This window comes from Lolium perenne, chromosome 7 (assembly GCF_019359855.2).
Source record: "Lolium perenne isolate Kyuss_39 chromosome 7, Kyuss_2.0, whole genome shotgun sequence".
NCBI classification, from domain to species: domain Eukaryota; kingdom Viridiplantae; phylum Streptophyta; class Magnoliopsida; order Poales; family Poaceae; genus Lolium; species Lolium perenne.
This window is the reverse complement of record NC_067250.2, coordinates 292,302,168-292,328,029: the sequence shown is the minus strand read 5'-3', so window position 1 is coordinate 292,328,029 and position 25,862 is coordinate 292,302,168. Positions and strand designations below refer to the sequence as shown.

Genomic DNA, 25,862 nt, shown 5'->3' with positions numbered 1-25,862 from the left:
CTTATAAATGATATATGTCGTCTGGAAGGAGAATAGCAAGGCTGAAGCCGTTTCTGTTGTCCCTGGACGATGCTGGTTTTCAAGTTCAGGCGTGTGCTTGTGTCGAGTGGTGGCATATCTCTGTACAGATTCGTTTAAAGATTGTGCTATCAAGAATGTTGTGACGAGGCGTGCCAGCAAGAATTATAATTGTTAGCTCATCAAGAAAGTCGTTCATCTTGAGATGCTAACCTTTTTCGGAGATGTCCTTATATGAGCTAAAGTATTTCGTCGTATTATGGCAGAGTTGCAACAATGCCATTGGTAGATAAACAATAACAAAGTAAAGTCACAAAAAAAACAGAATTAGAGTTTTCTTCTGAACTATTATTGGTATATAAAAGTGAAAATGATCAGTAATATGGTATCATACAAGGATCTTAGCAGCAGCATAGTACCAACTAAAGCGTTTGCCTAAACTCAGAGGGTTCACTCAGGCGAATACACTTGCTGGTTATTATCTCTGTTTACACAACACATGATGCGACTGGCTACAGTTCCATATGACCATGTCGCAAATCCTGCTTCCTCTGCAATTCTACCTATTCGAGCCGCTCCATCTATCAAACGGCATGAAAGTTGCAGTTAGCAAAATAGCCTATATATATTATGTTTAGATGTCTCTCTCCTCCCCAAAGATCTCCTTGAAACAGGAACAAATTGGCGTGGCATTCACCATCTGGTACAGAATTTTACAGACTTAATCTAGCAAAGCCAACTGCTATATGCTTCAATTACAACAACTAAATGCAAGGACGTAGGAAAAAAACAGAGTAGTACCTTCCACAGGCCATCATTTAGATAATGCATGTTGTCAACTCCAATTTCTTTGTTAGTGGTGCTTCTGCAAATGTTTTAAAAATTCAGAAGCAGCATTACCCACAGCCAAATGCATGGGATGATGATACTAACAAAGAATGTATGGGATGTAATATTTAGGGAAGCTTAAGTTTATATGGCGCAATGTTAGTCCTTTCTTGAACTTGTACATATAACTTTTTTTTCTATGAATGCATCGAAATGCAAGGTTTTTACGTTTTCGCGAAAAATAACTACTATATTTTTCACAATGTATTCAAGTTAAAACTACGCAATCGTACCGAGCCCTTCAACTATCCGGCTATTTGATGTTAACGATTCTGGATGACAACCTTCTACGAATTGACGTGGTGTTTTGGGTTTTGAAATGGATATCGTTGGCAGCGTGTGGATCATCTAGAATTGCGGAGCCTGATGGTAACATGAAGCACTCTGCGCATCCACGTTTGCCGTGTCTGGATGCAGTTTCGGGTAAGCATGTATGTCAGAGACAAGGCACTTTTTTTACTATTGCATACGTGAAAAACTGTATCATTTGCTATTTGGGCAACTAGAAAAGGTAGTTGAGCGGAGCTAGTCCATACTGCTAACCAGACACTGCTTTGCAGGCCTCTGAATGGACCGATCAAGGTACTGGAACCACATTCCTCTTCCCTTGTAGATGCATAGTTTGAACCACATGGGAATTTTTTTTTTGCCACCGGAAGGTATTTCTTCCAGCCTAGGCATCTAGCACGCCAAGATTTATCGAGACATCAAACGACTTGCAGAAAAGTTCGTCACAGCCTCATCGTGACTAACACGGAGAAATCATGTCTCCAAAATCTCAACATTTGCTGATTTTGGAAGCAAATGTAGCTGAGCGTCATCTTTGGACAGTAAATGGATCTAAGTCTGATGATCGAATTGTTCCTCATGCTTCTCACACCTACTAATTCATTGTACAGTGCTATTTTGTCTCGTCAACACGGTCATACGAAGCCTAAAACTCGCTCTAGATTGGGTGCCCTTTTCACGCTATGTTCCTTTTTATAAAGGAGGAATGGATTCTGTTAAATGCGACACATGGGAGCACATGATGTACAAAGCGCACGAAATTACTGTGTTCTATATTAAAAGGGAGCAGTGGTCGCGATGGTATGTTCTCGCTTTCTCTTTGGTACCTACATCCTCCTTGTTTATGCGATTTGCGTCGACGAATGGCCACAAGCCACTCTCTGTTCAACCAGTCTTTCTCTCTGTGCTTGTGGATATCAACTGCTTAACATAGAAAATGAAATCACGAAGCAATCTCTAGTAACACGAATTCTACTTCTCCTCGTTCATGTGTGCACACTGAATACAAGTTAAACAATATTCTCTAATAGTCCTAGACATATTAATATATGCTCTTTGTCGAAAAAAATAGTTCTAGACATGTTTGTCTTTAAATAACATCCTAGCCTTGCCTTGTTGAGTTTGCAGTTTCCACTCGTTGTCGCCCTTCTCGCTTGCCCAAGGAAAATAGCAAGGCTGCAGCCGTTTCTGTTGTTGTCCCTGGACGATGCTGGTTTTCAAGTTCAGGAGGCATGCCAGCAACAGTTACAATTGTTAGCTCATCAAAGAAACTGGTTCATCTTGAGATGTTAACCTTTTTCCGAGATGTCCTTATGTGAGCTAAAGTATTTCTTGGCAGAATTGCAGCAATGCCATTGGTAGATAAGGGCTCTTTTACGGTAGGGACGGAGGAGCGCAGACCGTCCAACACTCCAGATCTAAGCGCTGTCATTCACTAATACTTGTTAGCCAAATGACTAGTATTTTTCCACTTAAGTGCAAAATAGTTATATTCCTGCCAATCCAAGGGTATTTTCGGGAGGTAGAAATTTGGAATTCTAGAACCATGGGCGCCGGCAGCCTGGCCATCCGCTCCTCATGTGCACCTCTACCCAGCTGACACCATCCCCTGCCGCTGCCGATTGGGCACCCGCTGCTCCCAGTGTCGTCGCTCGGCTCATGGACATCGAGTCCTAGACAGCCGACACCCCTTGTACTAGCTAGGCCACAGTATCCGCGGAAGGTGGACGCAGCACCGACAGTTAGGTATGAGGGCACCGTGTTGGCAGTGGCGGTGATGATGCTGCCAGCCCGACCACACATGCCCTTCCATGCACATGCACCACCGCGGAGCCACCATAACGCCGACCTGCTGGCGTGCACACCGCCGCAGCGAGGCTGCTGGATGGAGCCAGGCGCGCCGGAGAGCTCTAGGGCCAGGCTGCACACCGTCGAGTACGCCTGCTCCTCACTGCAGCACCGCGGCCACTCCTCCTCTAGCACATAAGGCTGGGGACGTTGCCGTCGGTTCACGGACACCATGAGCAGCACTGTCTTCGTAGGCGTAATAGTATCTCCACCGGGGCGCTCATAGCGGCCACGATAGCTTTTTGGAGACCGGCGGTCAAAATAGACTCACACCGGCGCGCTCCAAAAAAAACGCCGATGCGTTTTCAAGTCCAATAAAAGCGCTGGTAACCCCATGCCAGCCCCTTCGTCTAGGGCGCTCGCGAATCGAGCGCGATGGCCTCGCGGCACGTCAGAAACCGCGCATCGGCTCTGCTTGGTAGTGGCAGGAGGCGACGGGTCGCATTAAAAACGACACATGTCGAATGGTCGTCGGCGTCAATAGCTCCGCTCGGGAACCGAAGCGGCGACGAGGACAGCAACTGGCCACACAGAGTCCACCCACCTCCCCGTGCGCTTTCAATGCGCGTTCACCGCCGCCCTTAAAACCACACCGGCGCATTTCTCTTCCCCCCCCCCCCCCCCCCCCCCCGTCTTCCAACCCTAGCCACCACCACAGAGAACAAGAAGACAGCCCAACAGATACACCAACAGTTATCCAACAAACATCGACAAAATAGTAAGAACAGAAAAGGTAGCTAGTAGAGGTAGTTCATATTGCTAACCAGACACTACCTCTCTGCAATCCTCTGGATGGAACGATCAAGGTCCTGAAACCACATTACTTTCCTCTTCGAGATGCCACATGGGATTTTTTTGAGGCACCGGAAGGTATTTCTTCCCGCCTACCCATCTAGCAAGCCATGATTTATCGAGCTGTCAACGCAGAACGACTTACATAAAAGTATGGGATTGGCTCATCGTCACTAGCACGGAGAAAACCCGCCTCCAAAATCGCTACATCTCCCGACTTGGGAACCAAAGCTAGCGGAGTTTTGTCTTGAGGCAGTAAATGGATCCGAGTGTGATGATCACCATGTTCCTCATGCCTCTCAACCCTAAATTCGCTGTAGCTATTTTGTCTCGTCAACAAGGTCATATGAAGCCTAAAACTCGTTCTAGGTTGTATGCGCTTTTCACGTTATGTTCCTTTTTTATAAGGGAAGAATGAGTTCGGTTTAATGCATGCATCCCGTGGGAGCACATGCAGTTCAGAGCCCGTGAAATTACTACTATGTTGTTACAAGAAGCAACATAAAAATACCATCACGACCTGTGGTCGTTTCGTTTCCACATGGAATACATTTATTTTGTTAGCTACGGCAAAGTTACAGTACATCCAACTATAATCTTCGATACTAAAAGCGAGTAGGTGGTTGTGAAGCATGGTATGTTCTCGCATTCTGTTTGCACTTACGTTCGTCCGAGTCTCTTGTGGATATCAACTTCTTGACAAAGTCATTCCTTTTGAGATGTTAACCTTTTACCGAGATGTCCTTATGTGAGCTAAAGTATTTCGTCGTATTATGGCAGAGTTGCAACAACCGCATTTGTAGATAAACAACAACAAAGTGAAGTTCACAAAGTAGCCGAATTAGAGTTTTCTTCTGAACTGTTATTGGTATATAAAAGTGAAAATGATCAGCGATATGGTATTATACAAGGATCTTAGAAGCAGCATAGTACCAACTAGAGCATATATTTGCCTGAACTCAGAGGGTTCACTCAGGCGAACACGGTTGCTGGTTATTCTCTGTTTACACGACCAAGGAAAAAAAATAGCGCGCTATAATAAAATAGCGTGTGGGTCTAAGCTATTAGCATGTTATAGCGTGCTATTACGTGAATAGCACGCTATAGCGCCGAAATAGCGTCGCGTCGGCTCTCCAGATATGCTATAGCGTGCTATTAGCGTTGGAATAACGCGCTATTTTTTTTCCATGTACACGACACATGATGCGGCTACAGTTCCATATGACCATGTCGAAAATCCTGCTACCTCTGCGATTCTACCTATTCGAGCCGCTCCATCTGTCAAACGGCATGAAAGTTGCAGTTAGCAAAATAGCCTACTCGGCGCTAGAAAAGCTGTGAATCAAGTCTCCATGCAAGCGAGCAGCGGTCCTACTCCTATACATTGGCAGCCACATTGATCGATCGCTTTATTTCTCTGGGAGATCGATCATTTGGTCTGATAAATGCCAGACGATCGATCGATGGCTTGTGCGCATGGGCTGTTCTGGTTGGGCTTTCTACGTGCAGAACGCTTAAGTAAAGCTGGTGATTAGTATGGGCGTTGGCGCTGTACTTATACACGTACGTGCTGCATTTTCTTGAGGGGGGCGAAACATTAGGGGGGGGGTCTGACCCCTACTCGCCCCTCCCTGCCTCCGCCCCTGATAGTGCATGTTGTCAACTCCAATTCATTTCTTAATGGTGCTTCTGCAAATGTTTCAGAATTTCAGGAGCAGCATTACCCGCACCCAAATGCATGGGATGATACTAACAAAGAATGTATGGGATGTAATATTCAGGGAAGTTTAAGTTTATATGGCGCGGTGTTGGTCCTTTCTTGGACATATAACCTTCTTTTTCTATCAATGCATCGAAACACAAGGTTTTTACGTTTTCGCGAAACATAACTGCTGTTATTTTTCACAATGTATTCAAGTTAAAACTACGTAGTCGTACCGAGCCCTTCAACTATCCGGCTATTTGATGTTAACAATTCTGGATGACAACCTTCTACGAATTGACGTGGTGTTTTGAGTTTTGAAATGGATATCGTTGGCAGCGTGTGGATCATCTAGAATTGCGGAGCCTGATGGTAACATGAAGCACTCTGCGCATCCACGTTTGCGTGTCTGGATGCAGTTTCGGGTAAGCATGTATGTAAATTCAGAGACAAGGCACTTTTTTTTTACTATTGCATACGTGAAAAACTGTATCATTTGCTATTTGGACAACTAGAAAAGGTAGTGAGCAGAGCTAGTCCATACTGCTAACCACACACTGCTTTGCAGGCCTCTGAATGGGACGATCAAGGTACTGGAACCACATTCCTCTTTCCTTGGAGATGCACAGTTTGAACCATAGGGGAATTTTTTTTAGCCACCGGAAGGTATTTCTTCCGCCTAGGCATCTAGCACGCCAAGATTTATCGAGACATCAAACACAGAACGATTTGCAGAAAAGTACGACATAGCCTCATCGTGACTAACACTGAGAAATCATGTCTGCAAAATCTCAACATATGCCGACTTTGGATGCAAATGTAGCATAGTATCATCCTTGGTCAGTAAATGGATCTAAATCTGATGATCGCATTGTTCCTCATGCCTCTCACACCTACTAATTCGCTGTAAGCTATTTTGTCTCGTCAACATGGTCACAGGAAGTCTAAAACTCGCTCTACATTCTATGCGCTTTTCACGCTATGTTCCTTTTTTTATAAAGGAGGAATGGGTTCTGTTAAATGCGACACATGGGAGCACATGATGTACAGAGCGCACGAAACTGTGTTCTATATTAAAAGGGTGTAGGTGGTCACGATGGTATGTTCTCGCTTTCTCTTTGGTACCTACATCCTCCTCGTTTCTGCGATTTGCATCGACGAATGGCCACAAGCCACTCTCTGTTCAACCAGTCTTTCTCTCCGGCTTGTGGATATCAACTGCTTAACAAGGAAAATGAAATCACGAAGCAATCTCTAGTAATACGATTTCTACTTCTCCTCGTTCATGTGTGCACACTGAATACAAGTTAAACAATATTCGCTAATAGTCCTAGACATGTTTGTCGTTAACTTACATCCTAGCCTTGCCTTGTTGAGTTTGCAGTTTCCACTCGTTGTCGTCCTTCTCGCTCGCCCAAGGAAAATAGCAAGGCTGAAGCCGTTTCTGTTGTCCCTGGACGATGCTGGTTTTCAAGTTCAGGAGGCGTGCCAGCAACAGTTACAATTCTTAGCTCATCAAAGAAACTGGTTCATCTTGAGATGTTAACCTTTTCCCGAGATGTCCTTATGTGAGCTAAAGTATTTCTTCGTATTATGGCAGAATTGCAGCAATGCCATTGGTAGATAAACAACAACAAAGTAAAGTTGGCAAAAAGAGCAGAACTAGAGTTTTCTTCTGAACTGTTTTTGGTATATAAAAGTGAAAATGATCAGTAATATGGTATCATACAAGGATCCTAGCAGCAGCGTAGTACCAACTAAAGCGTTTGCCTAAACTCAGAGGGTTCACTCAGGCGAACACGGTTGCTGGTTATTATCTCTGTTTACACAACACATGATGCACCTGGCTACAGTTCCATATGACCATGTCGCAAATCCTGCTTCCTCTGCAATTCTACCTATTCGAGCCGCTCCATCTGTCAAATGGCATGAAAATTGAAGTTAGCAAAATAGCCTATATATATTATGTTCAGATGTGTCTCTCCTCCCCAAAGATCTCCTTGAAACATGAACACATTGGTGTGGCATTTCACCATCTGGAACAGATTCAACAGACTTAATCTAGCAAACCCAACTGCTGCATGCATCAATTATAACAACTAAATGCAATGACGTAGATAAAAGCAGAGTAGTACCTTCCACAGGCCATCATTTAGATAGTGCATATTGTCAACTCCAATTCCTTTGTTAATGGTGCTTCTGCAAATTTTTCAGAATTTCAGGAGCAGCATTACCCACAGCTAAATGCATGAGATGATACTAACAAAGAATGTATGGGATGTAATATTCAGGGAAGCTTAAGTTTATATGTATATCTGCATAAGGTTCAGCTACGTCGAGACTTAATTTGTATGCATTATTAGAACTAAATATAAGGTACACAATACTAAGGAGAGCGCCACCAGTGTATATCAACAGTTTGGAAACATTAGTACGGAGTCGAAAAGAAACCTCAATAGAGGAAGCAAGCACTGAGTCCAAGGTTTTCACACTTCACAAGTATAATTCAGGGGTTTGGAAGCATCATTGGTAAGTAATACTTCAAAAAGGAGCTTACATGTTTTTCGCTGACATCTTTGTAAATCCAATTGCCAATGCGTGTTGTTTGCCTTCAGCCATGATAGCCTGACAATCATAATTTTAAAGAGATAAAAAAGAAGGCTAAAGGGGAGGTAAGATCTTTCATCATTTTGATGTGCATTAGGATGCATAAGTAACCGATATCACGTAATTACCATGCCATGATCTAGTTAAAAGAGGGTACACTACTCTGCAGACAGACAAATTTAACTCGCATCAAATTAACTAAAAGGCACTCAAGTATAGAATTGTTATGTTGCTTCCTGAGAGTCTACTCAAGTAGATGAGATTCATTCATACTATATCTATAAATGGATGAATTGGAATTTAAGAGGTTAGTCTTGTACCACTGGTGTTTCCTCCTCAACTCCACTGTCCAAGGCACCACCAGGCGAGGTCAGTCCAGGGCACATTATGTTGGCACCAGAGAGAACAAACTTGATAGCACCTCTGTCGACTTGGAATCTCTTCATGATATCAGGATCTGATCAAATGTAAGCATAGGTTAGCACAAGAAAAGGGGATATCTTAGAATGGATGTTTGGCAACTAGTTAGAGCATCCCCACTCGTTGGCGCTCCCCACGCCTAAATCCGGACGAAACAACCGCCGGATTGGACGAAATTAAGTCGTGGGGAGTACCGTATTTCTAGTCGTCCACCCGGAGTTCGGCGGACATAGTTTAAATTCAAATAAAGCGCCGTCCCGCGCTACAAGTACGGCCAGTTGATCGGCAAAAGGAGCAAAAGGATCAGCCACAGATCGGCGATCGGAGGGAAATTACACGGAGACAGGCTCGTCGGCAGTCCCGGCCGGCACGACAGTGTCCGACGGACCAGTTTCCTCACACGCCGTGGCCGAAGCGGCAGCGGCAGCCGACGAGGAAGCAGCGGCAGTGGACGTCGAAGCAGCCGCAGTCGACGAGGTAGATGGTGAGGAAGCCGAGGTAGGAGCCGGCGGAGACGACGAAGGACTGGCCGGAGTGGCTCGGAGGATGTCGCTGCGGTGGCCCTGGTACCAATTCCTCGTCTCCTCGTCCATCAGTTCCATGTCGCCGCCGCCCATCAGGAACGCCAAGTCTGTGTTCCTCTTCTTCGCCGCCGCCGTCGTCTTCAGTAGGGCGATCCGGACGCCTTGGTTGGCGAGCATCTCCCGCCACCTGCCGTCGAACTTGTCGTTCCTCCCGTCGGCGTGCGACCTCAAGTCGGTCCAGCACTTGTCGATCGACGCCTGCATCCTGTCGGCGGGATTGTCCGTCCGTTTGAGCTCTTTGAGCTTCTTCTGGCCGAGTTCAGGGCGCCCTTCCGCCGCGCAAGCCGCCGGAGCGTCGGGGTTGTACTGCTCGGTCTTGCTCTTCGAGAGGGTCGTGCGAGTTTCCTTCCACTTCTCGCAGTTCTCGAGGCGGGCGTAGACGTTGAGGAACTTGAACTGCAGGCCGGTGTCGTCCGTGTACATGTCCAAAGCTCGGCGCAGCTGGGTAAAAAAGAGCACGGCGATACGGGTCAGTTAACGACGATGTACCTCGGTGATGCAGGGTCGACGGAGCATACCTTTTGCTCCAAGTCGTGGCCGCTGATCGGCCGTTTGTCGACCTCCTCCTGTATGCCGTGCCATTTGTTGCACGCCGTCTGCATGATCCCCCAATGGGTGGCCATTGCCTTGTCTCCCCGGTACACGTTCATGTTCGTCTTGTTGAAGTAGGGATCGACGAGTTTGCGTTCCTCGTACGCCTGCCTCACTCGAAGCCAGTATGTGTCGAACGGCTGATTGGCCCCGATTATGCCGTCCGTGGACACGGTCATCCAAGCTTCGGCGAGGCACTCCTCTTCCTTCGGCGTCCATTTGATACGCGGTTCGGCAGGCGGCGAGTCCTTCTTCCTCTTCTTCTTCCCCTTCGACAGGTTGGCGGCGGCTTGAGTTGGCTCTTCTTCTTCCTCGTCTTCTTCTTCGACGGCTTGGCTTCCGTCGGCAACATCCTCCCGATGCTCGTTGCGCGCCGCCACAGCTGCCGTCGCCCTCGTCTCCTCTTGCGTGAAGAACCCCGGGCACGCAGCGGCGGCGGCCATGAAGAACCCCGGGCTCGCAGCGGCGGCCATGGAGCCGGAGGTGATCATCTCGTGGATCTCCTCTTCGTTCGGCGCCGCCGTCGCACCGAACGGGAGCGGCCCTCGTTGCAGGGCCGGCGAGGTGCCCTCGAACAGGCCGCCGCCGCCGACGTCAAGCTCGGGCGGCGACGGCGTGGACCTGGACAGTTGGACGTAGGCGCCCTCTTGGAACACGGCAGTCGGCGACGGCGAGTACAGCGAAGGGGAGAAGGACGACGGGGAACTGGTTGTACCTTGCGTCGGCCATTGGCCGGGGAACATGCCGCCGCCGCCGCTCATGGCCATGCTGATCATCCTCGCTTGTTCGTCCTGGGCCGCCACCGCCGCCCTCTTGGCGGCGGCTCTTTTCACCCTCTCCGCCCTGCCGCTTGTTTCCACGTCGCGCCGTTTCTCGTCCGCCGCCCACTCGGCGTTCGACATGCCCGGCGGCTTCGTCTTCTTCGCCCGCGGCTTCCTCGCCGGCGCCTTCGGCGGCATTGTGGTGGACGAGGAGGAGAGTGGTGGTGGACGAGAAGACGCCGCCGGGAACTGGAACTGGAAGACGAGGAGAATGGCCAAATTCGGCGGGAGAGAATGGGGATATGCAAGCAAATTGGAGGGAATGGGGATATGCAAGCAAATTGGAGGGAAAATCGACAGGATTTGGTTTTCCTGTCGCCGACTACGCGGGTCCACACGACGTTTCGCGCCAAAATCTTTCATCCGGAGTCCCCGAGCGCGCCCCGGGGGACCGGGGATGGCGTGGGCTCGCCGGATGGATGAAGGGCCAAATCCGGACGAAAACGAGGAACCGGGGGCGCGACTGGGCCGATTTACGCCGTCCGGATGTAAAAAAGGCTCGCCGGGGGCCTGTTCGGGGGGACGAGTGGAGATGCTCTTACGCTTGCACCCCATGCTGAAAATATGCATCTCAGAGATTAATTATTTTGCTTCGGAAAAATCATGTATGTAATACATGTTATAACATGACCACTTACCCAAAATTTGTGCAAAAATATAACACACTATTAGCTATTCAGAAAATACAAGAAACAAACTATCAGTATTTATCTTTCTCGATATTTTGATGTTTTACATTTACAACTCATATAATATCCATTCTGGTTAACATTTTTCAACAGGTAAACACTTAGAACAATAGTGCTCTAGTTCTCTAACAGATAGGCATGCCCAAACAAATAAATAAATAAATTACATACACTGTGATGTAAATCTAGGGGGAAAAGGAAAATGGATGCAGAGAGAACAAACTTACACTGATGAAGAAGGCGCAGGGTCGGCATGTACGGTCCATCACGGATGTTGAAGAACAGAGGGACGTTATTCACCACCACAAGATTCAGATGATTTTGGCTAAGGACAGAAACGAACTGCATCAGAAAGGCCACGATTTTGCAACAAATAAAAGCTAAAATAGTCTTCGCTTATCAATCTAATAATCTACCAATAACTACATGCAACTTCACATATTCTAACTTTCGACGTAGGAAAAAAAAAGAATAGCCAAATGTAACTCTATGTATGTTGAAAACAAAGCACAATGTAACCCTCAGCGTGTCATGAGCATCACACAGACATAAAGGCAGGCTATTAACCATGATAATTAATCGAGAGAGATAATTCATCCAACAACTACCAAGCAAGATGAATCTACAAACCATTTAACCACGATCATTGGCGACTTCTTCGGGAGCATGTCCTCCAGCAGAGGTTCCAGGAGAGGGTACTGCAAGCAATAATAAACTTAGTTTGAGTGTATAGCTGACAAGAAGGGAGGAGAGTCTGCAACTGGAAGTCTGAAACGAAAGAGAAATAGTTGGGTATGCAGAAAACCTCATCGGCGATGCTTTGCCGAATTCTCCGCTGTACAGACGCCTTGACCTGATTCTGCCCGGATATGTCCTCAGAAGAGAACCTACGGATAAATAAGAGAGCAGGTGTTTGTCATGGTGAGCATGTTCATGTGGTACAAAAATCTTGCACTGAATGCAAATGATGGCAATGAGCACAACAATGCATGTTAATCACAAGGCATTTAGAGCGGCAGAGGTACTCGTTCATGGTAGGAGCAGGAGCATGAACATTTTACATCTCCCTCCAATTTCACTAGTACTAGATTCTCTCAAGACGCTGAAGCTAAACCCGTACTACCGGCGATGGAGGACTACACGAACAGATCTACGGAGAAAAAGAAAAGGACTAGCAAGTTCCAGTCTCGACGAAGCGCACGAATCTAAATCGCGACGGATCTAGGTATGAGAGGAGGAATTGGCATGGGGGATTGGGGACTCGCTTCTTGAACATGGCGCCGGAGCTCGGGGTGGACCGCGGCGTCGAGGAGGGCAGACGGGGAGCGCGGAACGGCGGCGACCTGGTGCAGAGGACGTGTGCGGCGGAGGGAGGGTGCAGATCTACGTTTTGGCTAATTAAGGGCAGAAACATAGACTGCAGTCTGACAGACATGTTTGCAAAAAACGATGAGTTTTTTTTTTCTTTTGAGATTTTCGCTGAAGAGTACTTGGGAATAGGAGCATTACCTGTGACACCTTCCAAGTTCCAGCAATGCTGCACTGCTTCTCTTCTAGGCACTCTGACTCCCTGTTGCCATGTTATGATGATCTTGAAACAGATTCAGAGCTGACCCCTCACATTAGCTGGTTCAGGCATCTGAGTCCACTCATGCTCCTCAAAACACTTGTACATGGTACACCGCATGATGGTGTAGAACCTTGCTACAACATGCGTATGTTCTCCCTCGGCGAAAATTTGGGGTACGTTTGGTTTGTGCCCCAACTAGCCCCACCAATATTTTGGCATGACCAATGCAAGGGCATGACCAAAATATTGGCAAAGTGTTGTTGTTTGGATGGCAGCCATCGTACTTGCCAAATAATTGGCAAAATAGCCCTGTATTTGGTTTGCCACCAGCTCGAGTATGCTTTTCCAAAATATTCAACATGCCTACTATGCTTTTTTTTGTTAGTACAGCTATGTAGTAAAAGAGAAAAAAAAACTTACAAAAAAGTAATACGAGGTGCTGCTGGAACTTGCGTCACGCATGGAGTAGTTGGTGCATGCACTTTCTAATCGTGTAGGGACCATGTTTAATTAGTATCCAGAGAATCAGAACACCGCATGCATGCATTAATCATACTATAAAAATATATGGGACCCACCTAACAGAGGAGGCAAGACGGCATGTCACGGTGCCAATATTTTGGCGCAGGTTTTGCTCGCCCTCGGCTCGCCCGCGCGTTGGCGAGATTTTACACGGGCGCGCGCCTGGGTCGGTTGGCGAGCCAATTATTTGGCTACGATCCAAACCGTTTCCAAAATTCAAGGGCTAGCCAATTTTTTGGTAGGGCCAGCTTTGGTAGCCATCCAAACATACCCTTGGTCACCTGGAGGCATGCCAATCAGCAGCAAAATAAAATTTGTTTCAACAAGAAATAACCAGAAACGGTAGGGGAGGACGCACTAGAGGTTGAATAGGTTCGGTCTTCCCCCAAGTATTTAGATAGACTACAAGGGAGTCGTTCAGCAAACACCAACAATAACATGACCAAACTCACATCAAGTTGTTCAGCAATTTGCTCTCTCATCTCCTCAGGGCAGGGTTTCAGCGAGTTAAAGCCACATTACAGAAGTAAACCATGGCTAAAGTAGCCATGGCATGGATCGAGAGCTACGACTCCACTTTGCTACTCAGCGGACCAGATGGACCGTCATCGTGAGGCTCCTACTGTTCCTGCTTGACACCTCGAAGAGGCAGATATCTCCCGGCTTCAGCTTGTTGTCCCTGGTGAACTCCTTCCAGCCATCGTAAACCCGTCTCTGGTTGCGACACGTGACGGTCAGCATGGCGGGCCACTGCTTCTTCCTGCCCTCTAGCTGAAGCCAGAGACGCTGTGTCTTGTCCGGGAGACATGCAGAAGCATACACCATGCCGAACAACTATCCAAAATAAAGTGTTAGGACAGTTGATCAATTCTTCAAATTCAGATCAATGGTAGGAGTAGATAAATTCACCGGAAATACGCTGGCCTCAAGATATCATCATTACAGAATCAGCAAACTAAAACTACAAATAAAACAACCCCATCCATATTTGCAGCTGTAGATAATAAAGTATGTAGCCTCACCATTTCACCTAGGCTCTTGCCACCGCCATCAATATTTATAGTGGTCATCGCTTTCACAAAGATAGGAAGTTGAGATCCAATTTCTTGGACTTTCTTCTCAACTTTCCTCTTCATTTGCACAGGTAGAGTTGTGTGCCGCGCTAGAATGTAGGGCCGCCGGAAAGACCCCCGGAGGTTTCTGGACAAAGGTTCTGGCTTCACAGATGGCGGATTACGTGGCTTGCGAGCTCCATATCCTGAAAACCATACCATAGTACTCTCATACGGTGAGCATAGAGTAACCGGAATTCATCTGAAACATGGAAATACAAAAAAACAATGTATATTCAGCAACAACAACATTACCTGATTTAGTAGAAGGGGAGGAGGTTGAAGCCATCTTCTGAGGTTTTGCGCAACTACATGTCCGCTTTTGCGCCCTGCAAGATTCTCTCGCGTCTTCTTGCATGATGTCATCGTCATCAGAACTGGACGATTCAATAATCTGAGATGGCGGTGGACCAACAATCTGAGAGCAAGAAGGAACTGCTCCAAATTCCCCGGAAGGTGGTTGAGAACATGGAGACTTCTCCTGACCGGATGAATCGAAAATATGAACCTTAAATCTAGAACTCCCATGGTACACAAAGATAATGGAGTCATTTTCTTCTATGTTATTTGCACTCACAAACTCCTTCCATCCATCCCTAAAAACTATATGGCCAAGCTCCCCTTTAGCTTCAATAGGATATACACGGCCATTGGGAGGTTCTAGGTTGACAGGCTCAGACAGAGAGATCATATTCCTAAGACGGCTTCCAATCTCCCTCTGGATGCGCTGTTGAAGGTTATGGAAGAAAAAAAGAAGGTTAAGGAAGAATGTACACATTGGTTAAAGTAATGAGTTTCACCGTTTCGAGGCATTGAGCTTCATGCTATTTGCAGGAAATGCTGACACAGTTCAGATGACATGACTACTAAAGGACATGGAAAACAAACGAAACAAAAATTATATGTCAAGAACAAGCATTTTTTCTAGCATCAGCAGGGGGATGCTTTTTCCCACCTGATGACTTGAATATGAGTGCACTTAGGGTAGTACACCAGCAGTGTAACTAATTATCTGCATGAGAGCATCAGACACATTTTTCCTCCGGCAATCACGTGTGAATATTAGTAAATAGCAATCACATGATAGCACACTAGAAGGCAGTAGTGTACTAATCATCTCCATAAGAACCTGTTTGCAATATGAGTAAATAGTTTTTCATGCATGTACAGTGTTTTCCTGCTACTATTTTATATGTTTTGAAAAAATAAAAGAAAAAATACCCAGACATAATTCTACCATTAATATTCCATCTAACGAGATGCAGTGCTATATATAAGGTAACTCATTGCTGCCAGCATTCTGGACCAATGACTTTCTCGGCGAGATTAACTTCATTTTCCATTTTTGTTTGTCAAACAAATTGTGTTTTTTAGACAAGGAAGCTTATGGTCTTGGAGTTTTCAGCCTGGAGCATCATCTTTCTACAGAGTTTTTGCATAAAGAAACAAATGTTGTGTTTGAAATTTTGTTTGGAATCGTTACCAGCGTCGCCAGGAAAGTTTCTCAGCCTATGATATTGGTTGAAGGATATTCGGATAAATGATTACAATCTGTCAGGGAATCGCTTGTTATACATGAAGCAGACAGATACCATGCTGTGAAGAGAGCTGATAGTAACCGATTTCATCGGGAAAGGAAGCTTTCCTAAGAAAATTTGATGACTACGCACATGATTCTTTATTGGAACTATTGCATAATATTATGAGTGAATTCCAGTTTTTACCTCCTGCTTTACAATTTTCGACACTAATTACCCCATTTAGCAATTTTTCATCCTAACTACCCCATTTAGTGGAGTTTTTGCCACTTTTTACCCTCTATAAGATAACGTGAGCATTCTGGTTACTGGGTTTTGGGCTTTTGGCCCGAGCATATTTGGCTGGCAGTTTTGTTCTCATAGTGCGAAAATGTTCCGTTCCGGGCAGTTGACTAGTATTCTGTTGCTCAACTCACCTTTTCTTTGTTCGGGAAGAACTGGACTACGTTGCAGTCTAAGACAATAGGGGACTCTTCAATATGATTGCCAGCAATCGTCGGCGCCGGATGGCCTAGGAGTACAGACCGTGAGAGAAGTTCAGGATCGCAGACCGTGAAAGAAGTTTAGCAGTGCAGATCATGTGAGCTGGTAGAGTTAGGGATCAATGTTCCTTGTTTTGGTCTGTTGGACAACACTTCAGGCTGAAATGCTTAAGCATTATGTCCTCAGATAGAGATAGCTGCACTCTACTGAAGGAAGGGAATTGGATTGTGGAACAACTTGTCTGGAGGGTATATTTGAAGATTTTTTTACTTCAACTTGGAAAGTAATTTGGATACAGTGGAACCTATTTGCGGGTTGAATGTTCTTGCGAAAGAAACTGGGGTAAATAAACAATTTCTCTGTGGACACAAACAGTGCATGAAAGAGTTGGTTTCAGAGAGGGAGTAACGGAAAAAAGCAGAGTAGGGAACAGAGTGCTGGTTCAGGCCCTGGTTTTTTTTTCAGCAACGAATGCTCAAGCGTTAGACTGTCTGCAACAAATGCTAGGCTTCATACATTAGTTGAGACCCACTCTCCTCACAGACAGTGAACCGACACTGTTTTTTCAGTGAGATTTTGAACACCCCGAAACCCTGGAAACCCCAAAATTCCAGGAGGAGGAGCACTGACCGGCTGGAAGCAACGGCAGCTGAGAAGAAATCGTCAGAATCAATGCGGGAGGAAAGGGAGAAGGCTCACCAAGTTGTCTCTGAAATCGTCGGAAGACACGAAGACGAGGAACCGCTTCATATCGTACCAGTGCTGCCGCTGCATCGCGCAGTCCTCGCAGGCTCCGTCCTCGTCCATCTCGCAGCCTGCTCCTCCTCCGCAGCAGACGCAGACTGATGGTCGTCTCGGCGACCAGAAACAGCGGTCAGAAATCAAGAAATGGAGACTGTTTCTCTCCCCGTACATGGCAGTGAACCAACCAAGGCGATCTAGGTCGTGGTTACCTGGGTGGTCACAGCCGTCCATCGATCGCCGCCTGCGTCGCCGAGGAGAGTGCGAGTGGAGAGCCTCTGAAACCCAGCGTGGTTTCTTTGATGGTTTTGGGCAAGGTGGTGGGTAAATATTCGCAGCTCGACTTGCTCGTGACGAGTAAATCTCCACCTGTCCATTCTCATGAATTATTTACCCACCGTCTGGGAGCAGGGTAGATAGGCGTGTTTTAATCTCTAGAAACAAAAACTATGAAAGAAGGTAGGCCATTTTTGCACCGGGAACATATGCTACTGATTTTGAAATGAATTTTAAAATATTATTAAATGTTAAAAAGTTTCGACAGAAAATGCATTGCATACATCTTGATGTTCTACGTTTTTGCAAAGTCGTTTCACGAAAAAATAATATTTTCTATGTTCTCTGTAAAGTAAGAAATTTTACACAGGACACAAAAATATCGATTTTCAGCCAAACTTGACAAACGTACATAGAATATCGATATATACACGCGAAAAAATTCAGAATTTGAAGTATTTTTTTTCTAATAGCAGGAGCATATCCACCCAAGATCAAAAGTGCATTTCCAGGCACTACCATAGGTCACAAAACCAGCATGGACCAGGGCATCATGAAAAAATGATCAATTTCGAAGTTATTTTGAAAATAGGGTTATATTATGTGTAAATTTGCAAAGAGATCAGTTTTATGGTACCCTCTTCAGTTCTGTCCGGAAAAAACTATGGCAGCCGTTTCTACAAGTGTCCTAATTGTGTGGCGCTTTCATGCCCTTTTGGCAGCCATAATGTAAAGCCTCTCGTTAAATCTGACACACTATAGTTACGTGGCATGTATGGCCAATTGCTAATTTTGCTACAACGGTGATGGTTGGCAAATACCATTGAGATGGGATCCATAGTAGGGAAGAAGTAAACTAAAATATCACTATTCTTTCTCCTTCAGTACCTCCCATCCTCACATATCTCTATGCGTGTACAGCTAACATGCAAACAACTATATGTTTATTCCTCATCTCAATTTGGCATCGGGCATCCTCTTGCTCATGTTCCCTCTTTTGATTATTTTTGACCAACCTTATAACGTAGGGTATTAGTTTCAAAAGCTAAAAGGACAATTTACAACTACATTTGGCTATACACTGTGATTTCCCTTATTGTGCCATGTAGTAGTATATTGTTTTCGTAGAAATGAAAATGTAAATAAACAACCGCCCCTGGCATTGATTTAATTAGTGTTTGAAAACATAATTCTAAGAGGAATTTAAACTCAGTCAAGGAAAAAAAACACTATTTTTGTCCATTTGTAAGTAGGCTGAGACTTCTCATACTATGAATAAACTAAAAAACAAATCAATAAAATCATTGTATGACATGAATAAAACTATGCATACTATCTAGACAAATGCATGATGTAACAACAAATAAATAAAGGGCCAGAGAAATCCGATGGGACTTCAATTCAGAGAGTGCATTTGCTACCCGTATGGGTAGCTACACACGCCTGCATTATACCAATATTCAAGCCATATTAACTTATTTTATATCGGTTTCCTAGTAGAACATGAAATTCTAGTGTACAAAAGTGGTTTCCGAATTTTGATTTGAATATTTTTTGGTCAAAGTCAACTCACCAACGTATTTTGCATTGACTTTTTGAATACTGAGTTGACTTTCACAAAAAAAGTTTAAATCAAAATTCGGAAACCACTTTTGTACACTAGAATTTCACGTTCTACTAGGAAACCGAGCTAAAACAAGTTAATATGGTTTGAATATTGGTATAATGTAGGAGTGTGTGGCTTCAATAAATTTAGGAACACACAATAAAACTGCAAATGAAAAGTGTCTTTCCTACCGTGAAGCATGTAAGTGTGATGTGTAATAACATGGCACCATGGCTATGTAATGTACTGTTTTGTGAGAAGGCACGGGCAAAACAATATTAGGGGTGAGAACCAAGCTGAGGTTGGGTGGTTAGGAGGGTGGTTGTACCTCTAGCCCATCAGAGTTTAAATCATAGATTTGATATTTGTGTGTCTCATAAAGGCGGAATATTTATTCAGTGGGAGACGACGTTCCCGTCGACAGCGAGACGCCTGTGGTGACTTCGTCAATTTCAAGATCCAATCCACCGACTCAGTCTTCCGGAAGTGCTCATAGAAGTAGGGTGTGCGTTCATAAAGGTGAGCGTATGCGCGTGTATGGAAGCGTCTGCGTTTTACTGTGTTTCTTAAAAAAAACAATATTAAGGGTGTGTTTCGCAGCCCATGTGAGGCTACACCATGCCGTGGGGATGCAATTGGTGTCCTATTTGATGCCCACGCGAGCTCCTGGCAGCGCGAAGCCCAAAGCAACCCCAAGTTAGGCCTATTAGAAATTACCGAATCATCAGTTTTCCTGGTACATGTTAATGTACGAGACATACTTGAACATAGTTAATAGTACCCCCATTTCAAAATGTAAGATTTTGTTGAAAGCTAAAATCATCTTTCTAAAATTGCTAAAACTTCAGAATGGAGGTAACAATTAGCAAATTCGACATGTTAGAAAATATAACTTGTGGGTTCACACCCAGCCTTGCGACAATTTAAACGTGGCAAGCACTAACTTGTTGGGTTGATCTTGGATGGTAGCTGAGCGATGTGGAAGTGAACTCTCGTTAATATCACTAGTAACTTTGCAGGGTTTGTATCACTTTCGTTCAAGGAATTGGTCCCATATCCTCCTCCAGCACGTAAACGCTTTTTCTCTGCACTGCAAATGGGATCTTTATTCACTTCCATACAATCACACAACAATTCATCCTCCTTTTATGTGTACATCGGTCTTATTTGGTTGTTTGTGGGAAGCAAACTTTTTTGCAGTGTCAACATGGGCAACATCCTCCTCATGTGGTTGATCACTTCCATCGACGATAATGTTCATTCTAGCCTCATCGAGAAAGTTATATGTACTCTATACATATTGATTGATTTTGGCCAACATTTCCTATGATCTTGTCCGTTGTGGCCTCCAAACTATGAAAGAATATCAAAAAACTCAGCTCATTGCCATTGGAAAGTTGGCCACTCCCGTGGCCCTCGTTGAAGCACCGACAACTGGGTGGCCACGTACGCATCGTTCAGATCAAGATCACCTCCATGGCCAACGTGAAGACGTTTATCTGGAGCAGATCAATTAGAGTTGGGAATGCCAAATCCAATGGGAAAGGACAAGACTATATGTGGTCCACCACGGGTGACCGTTCGCTAATCTGATGAGAGAAATGCATCAATACTGGTGACATAGGTATGCCTAGAAGGCATGTCGAATAAAGTACCCGGGTTGTATCGAGATGACGCCAAGCCCATGGACCCGAAAGTTTGGAGGCCCAGGAGATTAGAGTTCTCCGAATAAGGAAATTAGAGTTGTATTAGGAAATTTGTACCAATATAGGAAAGGTCCAATGCGCTTCGGGTAGTTTGTAACTTGTACGATACGAAAAGCCTCGGCTCCACTTCCTATATAAAGGGGAGCCGAGGGAGAAAGAAAGGATCGAATCTATTGTCAACATAACCACCGTAATCTTTAGTCGAGCACCATTTCGGTTGAAACTTTCGAGATATACTTTTCCTCTACTTCTTACAAAATCCTAAGTCTACAATCTGTAGGCATTGACAAGTTATCCCTTGTCAATTGGCGCCGTCTGTGGGAATTGGAGGCGACAAGGTCCTGATCTCGATGGCACAGTCAACATCGGCAACATCGTCATCAGCAGCAAGCAACATCATGGAAGGAGGTAAACAAGCGCAACCCGATCTCGTCGATTTTGTTCCTCACGATCCTGCTTGTGTGCATGCATATGCCCATCTGGAGAACTCGATGGAGATGACGTTCGGGAGCCGCTTTCTCGTTGGGAAGGAGGGATCACACCGTCTTTCGGCACCGATTTTTTTGGGACCGTTTGCGGCCAAATCCAACTTCTCGGGATCACCGGCAACATCTGTTGAGTCAGGCGATGAAATATCACATCCACGCTGCATCAAGCCTGCCCACGGTGGGGCACTCAAGGATCTGTTCGATGACATGACGTTCGGATTATTCACGGGATCCGATCTGGACACTGAATCGGAAAGCTGCAACAACTTCAACTCCCTCAGCGACAACAACTCTACTTCAAGCAAGGAGGTCTTCGCCGATCGTTACGACGGTGTCACCGATCCTGAGTCTGATGAAAACTTCATGATAGCAACACATCAAATCTGCTTCATCACAGGAGCAAATCGTGAAGCTGACGAAGAATCTGAGTCCTTCGATGAGTTGGGCAACCCATACATCGACCCTGCAGATCTCACGCGTGGAACAGGAGCAAAATACGTCGGGACCGAACCACGTGAAAAAGTGAGCTTGCCACAGGAAGCATGGGATAGAGCGGCAAGGGCTATGGACTGCACGGAGCCGATGACCACGCAAGTTTTGCCAGTAGCACTTCAGGCGTATTGATACGTCTCAAACGTATCTATAATTTCTTATGTTCCATGCTACTTTTATGATGATACTCACATGTTTTATACACACTTTATGTCATTATTATGCATTTTTCGGCACTAACCTATTGACGAGATGCCGAAGAGCCAGTTCTTGTTTTCTGCTGTTTTTGGTTTCAGAAATCCTACAAAGGAAATATTCTCGGAATTGGACGAAATCAACGCCCAGGGTCTTATTTTTCCACGAAGCTTCCAGAAGACCGAAAGGGAAACGAAGTGGGGAGACGGGGCGCCGACACCATAGGGCCGCGCGGCCAGGGTGGGCCCCGCGCCGCCCTATGGTGTGGGCCCCCGTCAGCCCTCCGACGCCACCCTTTCGCCTACTTAAAGCCTTCGTCGCGAAAACCCCAGTACCGAGAGCCACGATACGGAAAACCTTCCAGAGACGCCGCCGCCGCCAATCCCATCTCGGGGGATTCAGGAGATCGCCTCCGGCACCCTGCCGGAGAGGGGAATCATCTCCCGGAGGTCCCTTCATCACCATGATCGCCTCCGGATTGATGTGTGAGTAGTTCACCCCTGGACTATGGGTCCATAGCAGTAGCTAGATGGTTGTCTTCTCCTCATTGTGCTATCATGTTAGATCTTGTGAGCTGCCTATCATGATCAAGATCGTCTATTTGTAATTCTACATGTTGTGTTTGTTGGGATCCGATGAATATGGAATACTATGTCAAGTTGATTATCAATCTATCATATATGTTGTTTATGTTCTTGCATGCTCTCCGTTGCTAGTAGAGGCTCTGACCAAGTTGATACTTGTGACTCCAAGAGGGAGTATTTATGCTCGATAGTGGGTTCATGCCTCCATTGAATCTGGGACAGTGACAGAAAGTTCTAAGGTTGTGGATGTGCTGTTGCCACTAGGGATAAAACATCAATGCTTTGTCTAAGGATATTTGTGTTGATTATATTACGCACCATACTTAATGCAATTGTCTGTTGTTTGCAACTTAATACTGGAAGGGGTTCGGATGATAACCTGAAGGTGGACTTTTTAGGCATAGATGCATGCTGGATAGCGGTCTATGTACTTTGTCGTAATGCCCTGATTAAATCTCATAGTACTCATCGTGATATATGTATGTGCATTGTTATGCCTTCTTTATTTGTCAATTGCCCAACTGTAATTTGTTCACCCAACATGCTATTTCTTATCGGAGAGACACCACTAGTGAACTGTGGACCCCGGTCCATTCTTTACATCTGAAATACAATCTACTGCAAACTCTGTTCTTTACTGTTTTTCGCAAACAAACATCATCTTCCACACTATACATTTAATCCTTTGTTTACAGCAAGCCGGTGAGATTGACAACCTCACTGTTACGTTGGGGCAAAGTACTTTGATTGTGTTGTGCAGGTTCCACGTTGGCACCGGAATCCCTGGTGTTGTGACGCATGATGACCCACAAGTATAGGGGATCGCGGCAGTCTTCGAGGGAAGTAAAACCCAAATTTATTGATTCGACACAAGGGGAGGTAAAGAATACTTATAAGCCTTAACAACTGAGTTGTCAATTCAGCTGCACCTGGAAAAGCACTAGCAACAGGGGTGATGTGAAAGTAGCAGTGATATGAGAGCAGTAGTAATAGTAACACAGCAGCAGTAATAGTAACACAGAAGCAATGGCACCAGAAAATAGTTGATACTACTTCCAATGTCATGTAGAACGAGTATATGATGATGAAAGATGGACCGGGGTTCCCAGCTATCTACACTAGTGGAAACTCTCCAATAACAAGTGTTGGGTGAACAAATTACAGTCGGGCAATTGATAGGATTGAAATAGCATTAAGACAGAACATCAAGATCATTAATCATGTAGGCATGTTTCCCATATATAGTCATACGTGCTCGCAATGAGAAACTTGTACAACATCTTTTGTCCTACCAGCCGGTGGCAGCCGGGCCTCTAGGGAATCTACTGGAAATTAAGGTACTCCTTTTAATAGAGCACCGGAGCAAAGCATTAACACTCGGTGAAAACATGTGATCCTCATATCTAAGCCTTTCCCTCCAGTTGTCCCAATTTCTGTCACTTTGGGACCTTTGGTTCCGGACATAGACATGTGCATACAACTTGTAGATACAATCTAAGCAATAAGTATAGAGCTCAAATCTAAGATCATGCCACTCGGGCCCTAGTGACAAGCATTAAACACAACAAGATTGCAGCAACAATAACTTCATAAACTTTGTAGATAGACAATCATAACGTAACAATCCATCGGATCCCGACAAACACAACACCGATTACATCAGATGAATCTCAATCATGTAAGGCAGCTCATGAGATCATTGTATTGAAGTACATGGGGGAGAGAATACCAACTAGCTACAGCTAGAACCCGTAGTCCATGGGGGAACTACTCACGGAGCATGATGGAGGCGATGGCGTTGATGGAGATGGCTTCCGGGGGCACCTCCCCGTCCCGGCAGGGTGCCGGAACAGAGACTTCTGTCCCCCAAATTGGAGTTTCGCGATGGTGGCGGCGCCCCTGGAGTCTTTCTGGAGTTTCGTCAAAAGGTACTGCGTTTTTAGGTCGAAAGGGCTTAAATAGGCGAAGAGGCGGCGCAGGAGGGGCGACAGGGTGGCCCCACACCAGGCCGGCGCGGCCAGGGTGTGGCCCGCGCGGCCCACCTGTGTGGTGGCCCCCTGGCTCTCCTCCGACTCCCCTTCGGTGTTCTGGAGCCTCCCGGGAAAAATAGGATGTTTGGTCTTCGTTTCGTCGAATTCCGAGAATATTGCCCGAACAGCCTTTCTGGAACCAAAAATAGCAGAAAACAGGAACTGGCACTGTGGCATCTTGTTAATAGGTTAGTTCCGGAAAACGCATAAAAATATTATAAAGTGCAAGCAAAACATGTAAGTATTGTCATAAAACAAGCATGGAACATCAGAAATTATAGGTACGTTGGAGACGTATCAAGCATCCCCAAGCTTAGTTCCTGCTCGTCCTCGAGTAGGTAAACGATAAAAAGAGTAATTTCTGTAGTGACATGCTACTTACATAACCTTGATCATACTATTACAAAGCACATGAGATGAATGAAGTGACTCAAGGCAATAATCTATAGTTGCTAACAAATAGATAACATATAGCAAAACTTTTCATGAAGAGTACTTTCAAGACAAGCATCAAAAGCCTTGCACAAGAGTTAACTTATAAAGCAATAGATTCAAAGTAAAGGCATCGAAGCAACACAAAGGAAGATTTAAGTTTCAGCAGTTGCTTTCAACTTTCAACATGTATATCTCATGGATAATGGTCAACACAAAGTAATATGATGAATGCAAATAAGCAAGTATGTAAGAATCAATGCACAGTTGACACAAGTGTTTGCTTCTAAGATGGAAGGAAGTAGGTAAACTGACTCAACATAAAGGTAAAAGAATGGCCCTTCGCAGAGGGAAGCAGGGATTAAATCATGTGCTAGAGCTTTTTAAGTTTTGAAATCATATAGAGAGCATAAAAGTAAAGTTTTGAGAGGTGTTTGTTGTTGTCAACGAATGGTAGTGGGCACTCTAACTACCTCATCAACCAGACTTTAAAGAGCGGCTCCCATGAAGGACGTTATCTCTACCAGCAAGGTAGATCATCCCTCTTCTCTTTTGTTTACACATGTATTTTAGTTTCATTATTTATGGATGACACTCCTCCCAACCTTTTGCTTACACAAGCCATGGCTAACCGAATCCTCGGGTGCCTTCCAACATTCACATACCATGAAGGAGTGTCTATTTGCAAAATTAAGTTGCTTACTGATAGATCAGGGCAAAACACGTGAAGAGAATTATTAATGCAAGTTAATTAATTGGGGCTGGGAACCCCATTGCCAGCTCTTTTTGCAAAATTATTGGATAAGCGGATGAAGCCACTAGTCCATTGGTGAGAGTCT

The 25,862-nt window shown here is 45.3% G+C and overlaps 3 protein-coding genes and 1 long non-coding RNA gene across 4 annotated transcripts; all 4 read right to left on the bottom strand.

Annotated features, from left to right (window-relative positions):
* Window positions 1-503: 503 nt before the first annotated feature.
* LOC139834115 (uncharacterized) lies at window positions 504-895 on the bottom strand. Its single transcript, XR_011749479.1, has 2 exons — window positions 820-895; window positions 504-599 (listed from the first exon to the last, which is right to left on the bottom strand). It is a non-coding gene; the product is annotated as an uncharacterized lncRNA (long non-coding RNA).
* A 6,309-nt stretch (window positions 896-7,204) lies between these two features.
* Window positions 7,205-12,698, bottom strand: LOC127312251 (uncharacterized). The gene is made up of 8 exons (XM_051342799.1): window positions 12,514-12,698; window positions 12,054-12,135; window positions 11,879-11,946; window positions 11,476-11,573; window positions 8,464-8,600; window positions 8,094-8,161; window positions 7,672-7,735; window positions 7,205-7,452 (listed from the first exon to the last, which is right to left on the bottom strand). Exons 1-8 carry the CDS (start codon window positions 12,681-12,683, stop codon window positions 7,435-7,437), a joined length of 705 nt encoding a protein of 234 aa, XP_051198759.1. The 5' UTR covers window positions 12,684-12,698; the 3' UTR covers window positions 7,205-7,434.
* LOC139833184 (uncharacterized) lies at window positions 8,643-11,465 on the bottom strand. The gene is made up of 2 exons (XM_071823381.1): window positions 9,666-11,465; window positions 8,643-9,588 (listed from the first exon to the last, which is right to left on the bottom strand). The coding sequence occupies exons 1-2, from the start codon at window positions 11,127-11,129 to the stop codon at window positions 8,896-8,898; spliced, it is 2,157 nt and encodes a 718-aa protein (XP_071679482.1). The 5' UTR covers window positions 11,130-11,465; the 3' UTR covers window positions 8,643-8,895.
* Window positions 12,699-13,708: 1,010 nt separating the features above from the next.
* LOC127316821 (B3 domain-containing protein Os03g0620400-like) lies at window positions 13,709-17,577 on the bottom strand. The gene is made up of 5 exons (XM_051347284.1): window positions 17,427-17,577; window positions 17,173-17,315; window positions 14,708-15,179; window positions 14,363-14,598; window positions 13,709-14,174 (listed from the first exon to the last, which is right to left on the bottom strand). The coding sequence occupies exons 1-5, from the start codon at window positions 17,446-17,448 to the stop codon at window positions 13,926-13,928; spliced, it is 1,122 nt and encodes a 373-aa protein (XP_051203244.1). The 5' UTR covers window positions 17,449-17,577; the 3' UTR covers window positions 13,709-13,925.
* Window positions 17,578-25,862: the final 8,285 nt, after the last annotated feature.

Excerpts from the sequence above, each read along its gene's own strand:
- LOC139833184 (XM_071823381.1), bottom strand. The coding sequence starts at position 11,129 with ATGCATATTTTCAGCATGGGGTGCAAGCGTAAGAGCATCTCCACTCGT. Across the intron at positions 9,589-9,665 it reads GCCACGACTTGGAGCAAAAG|CTGCGCCGAGCTTTGGACAT; the intron begins GTATGCTCCGTC and ends TTTTTTACCCAG.
- LOC127312251 (XM_051342799.1), bottom strand. The coding sequence starts at position 12,683 with ATGTCTGTCAGACTGCAGTCTATGTTTCTGCCCTTAATTAGCCAAAAC. Across the intron at positions 11,947-12,053 it reads GGCAAAGCATCGCCGATGAG|TACCCTCTCCTGGAACCTCT; the intron begins GTTTTCTGCATA and ends TATTGCTTGCAG. Across the intron at positions 11,574-11,878 it reads CCAATGATCGTGGTTAAATG|CCAAAATCATCTGAATCTTG; the intron begins GTTTGTAGATTC and ends TTCTGTCCTTAG.
- LOC127316821 (XM_051347284.1), bottom strand. The coding sequence starts at position 17,448 with ATGGACGGCTGTGACCACCCAG. Across the intron at positions 17,316-17,426 it reads GGACGGCTGTGACCACCCAG|TCTGCGTCTGCTGCGGAGGA; the intron begins GTAACCACGACC and ends GACGACCATCAG. Across the intron at positions 14,175-14,362 it reads GCAAGAGCCTAGGTGAAATG|TTGTTCGGCATGGTGTATGC; the intron begins GTGAGGCTACAT and ends TATTTTGGATAG.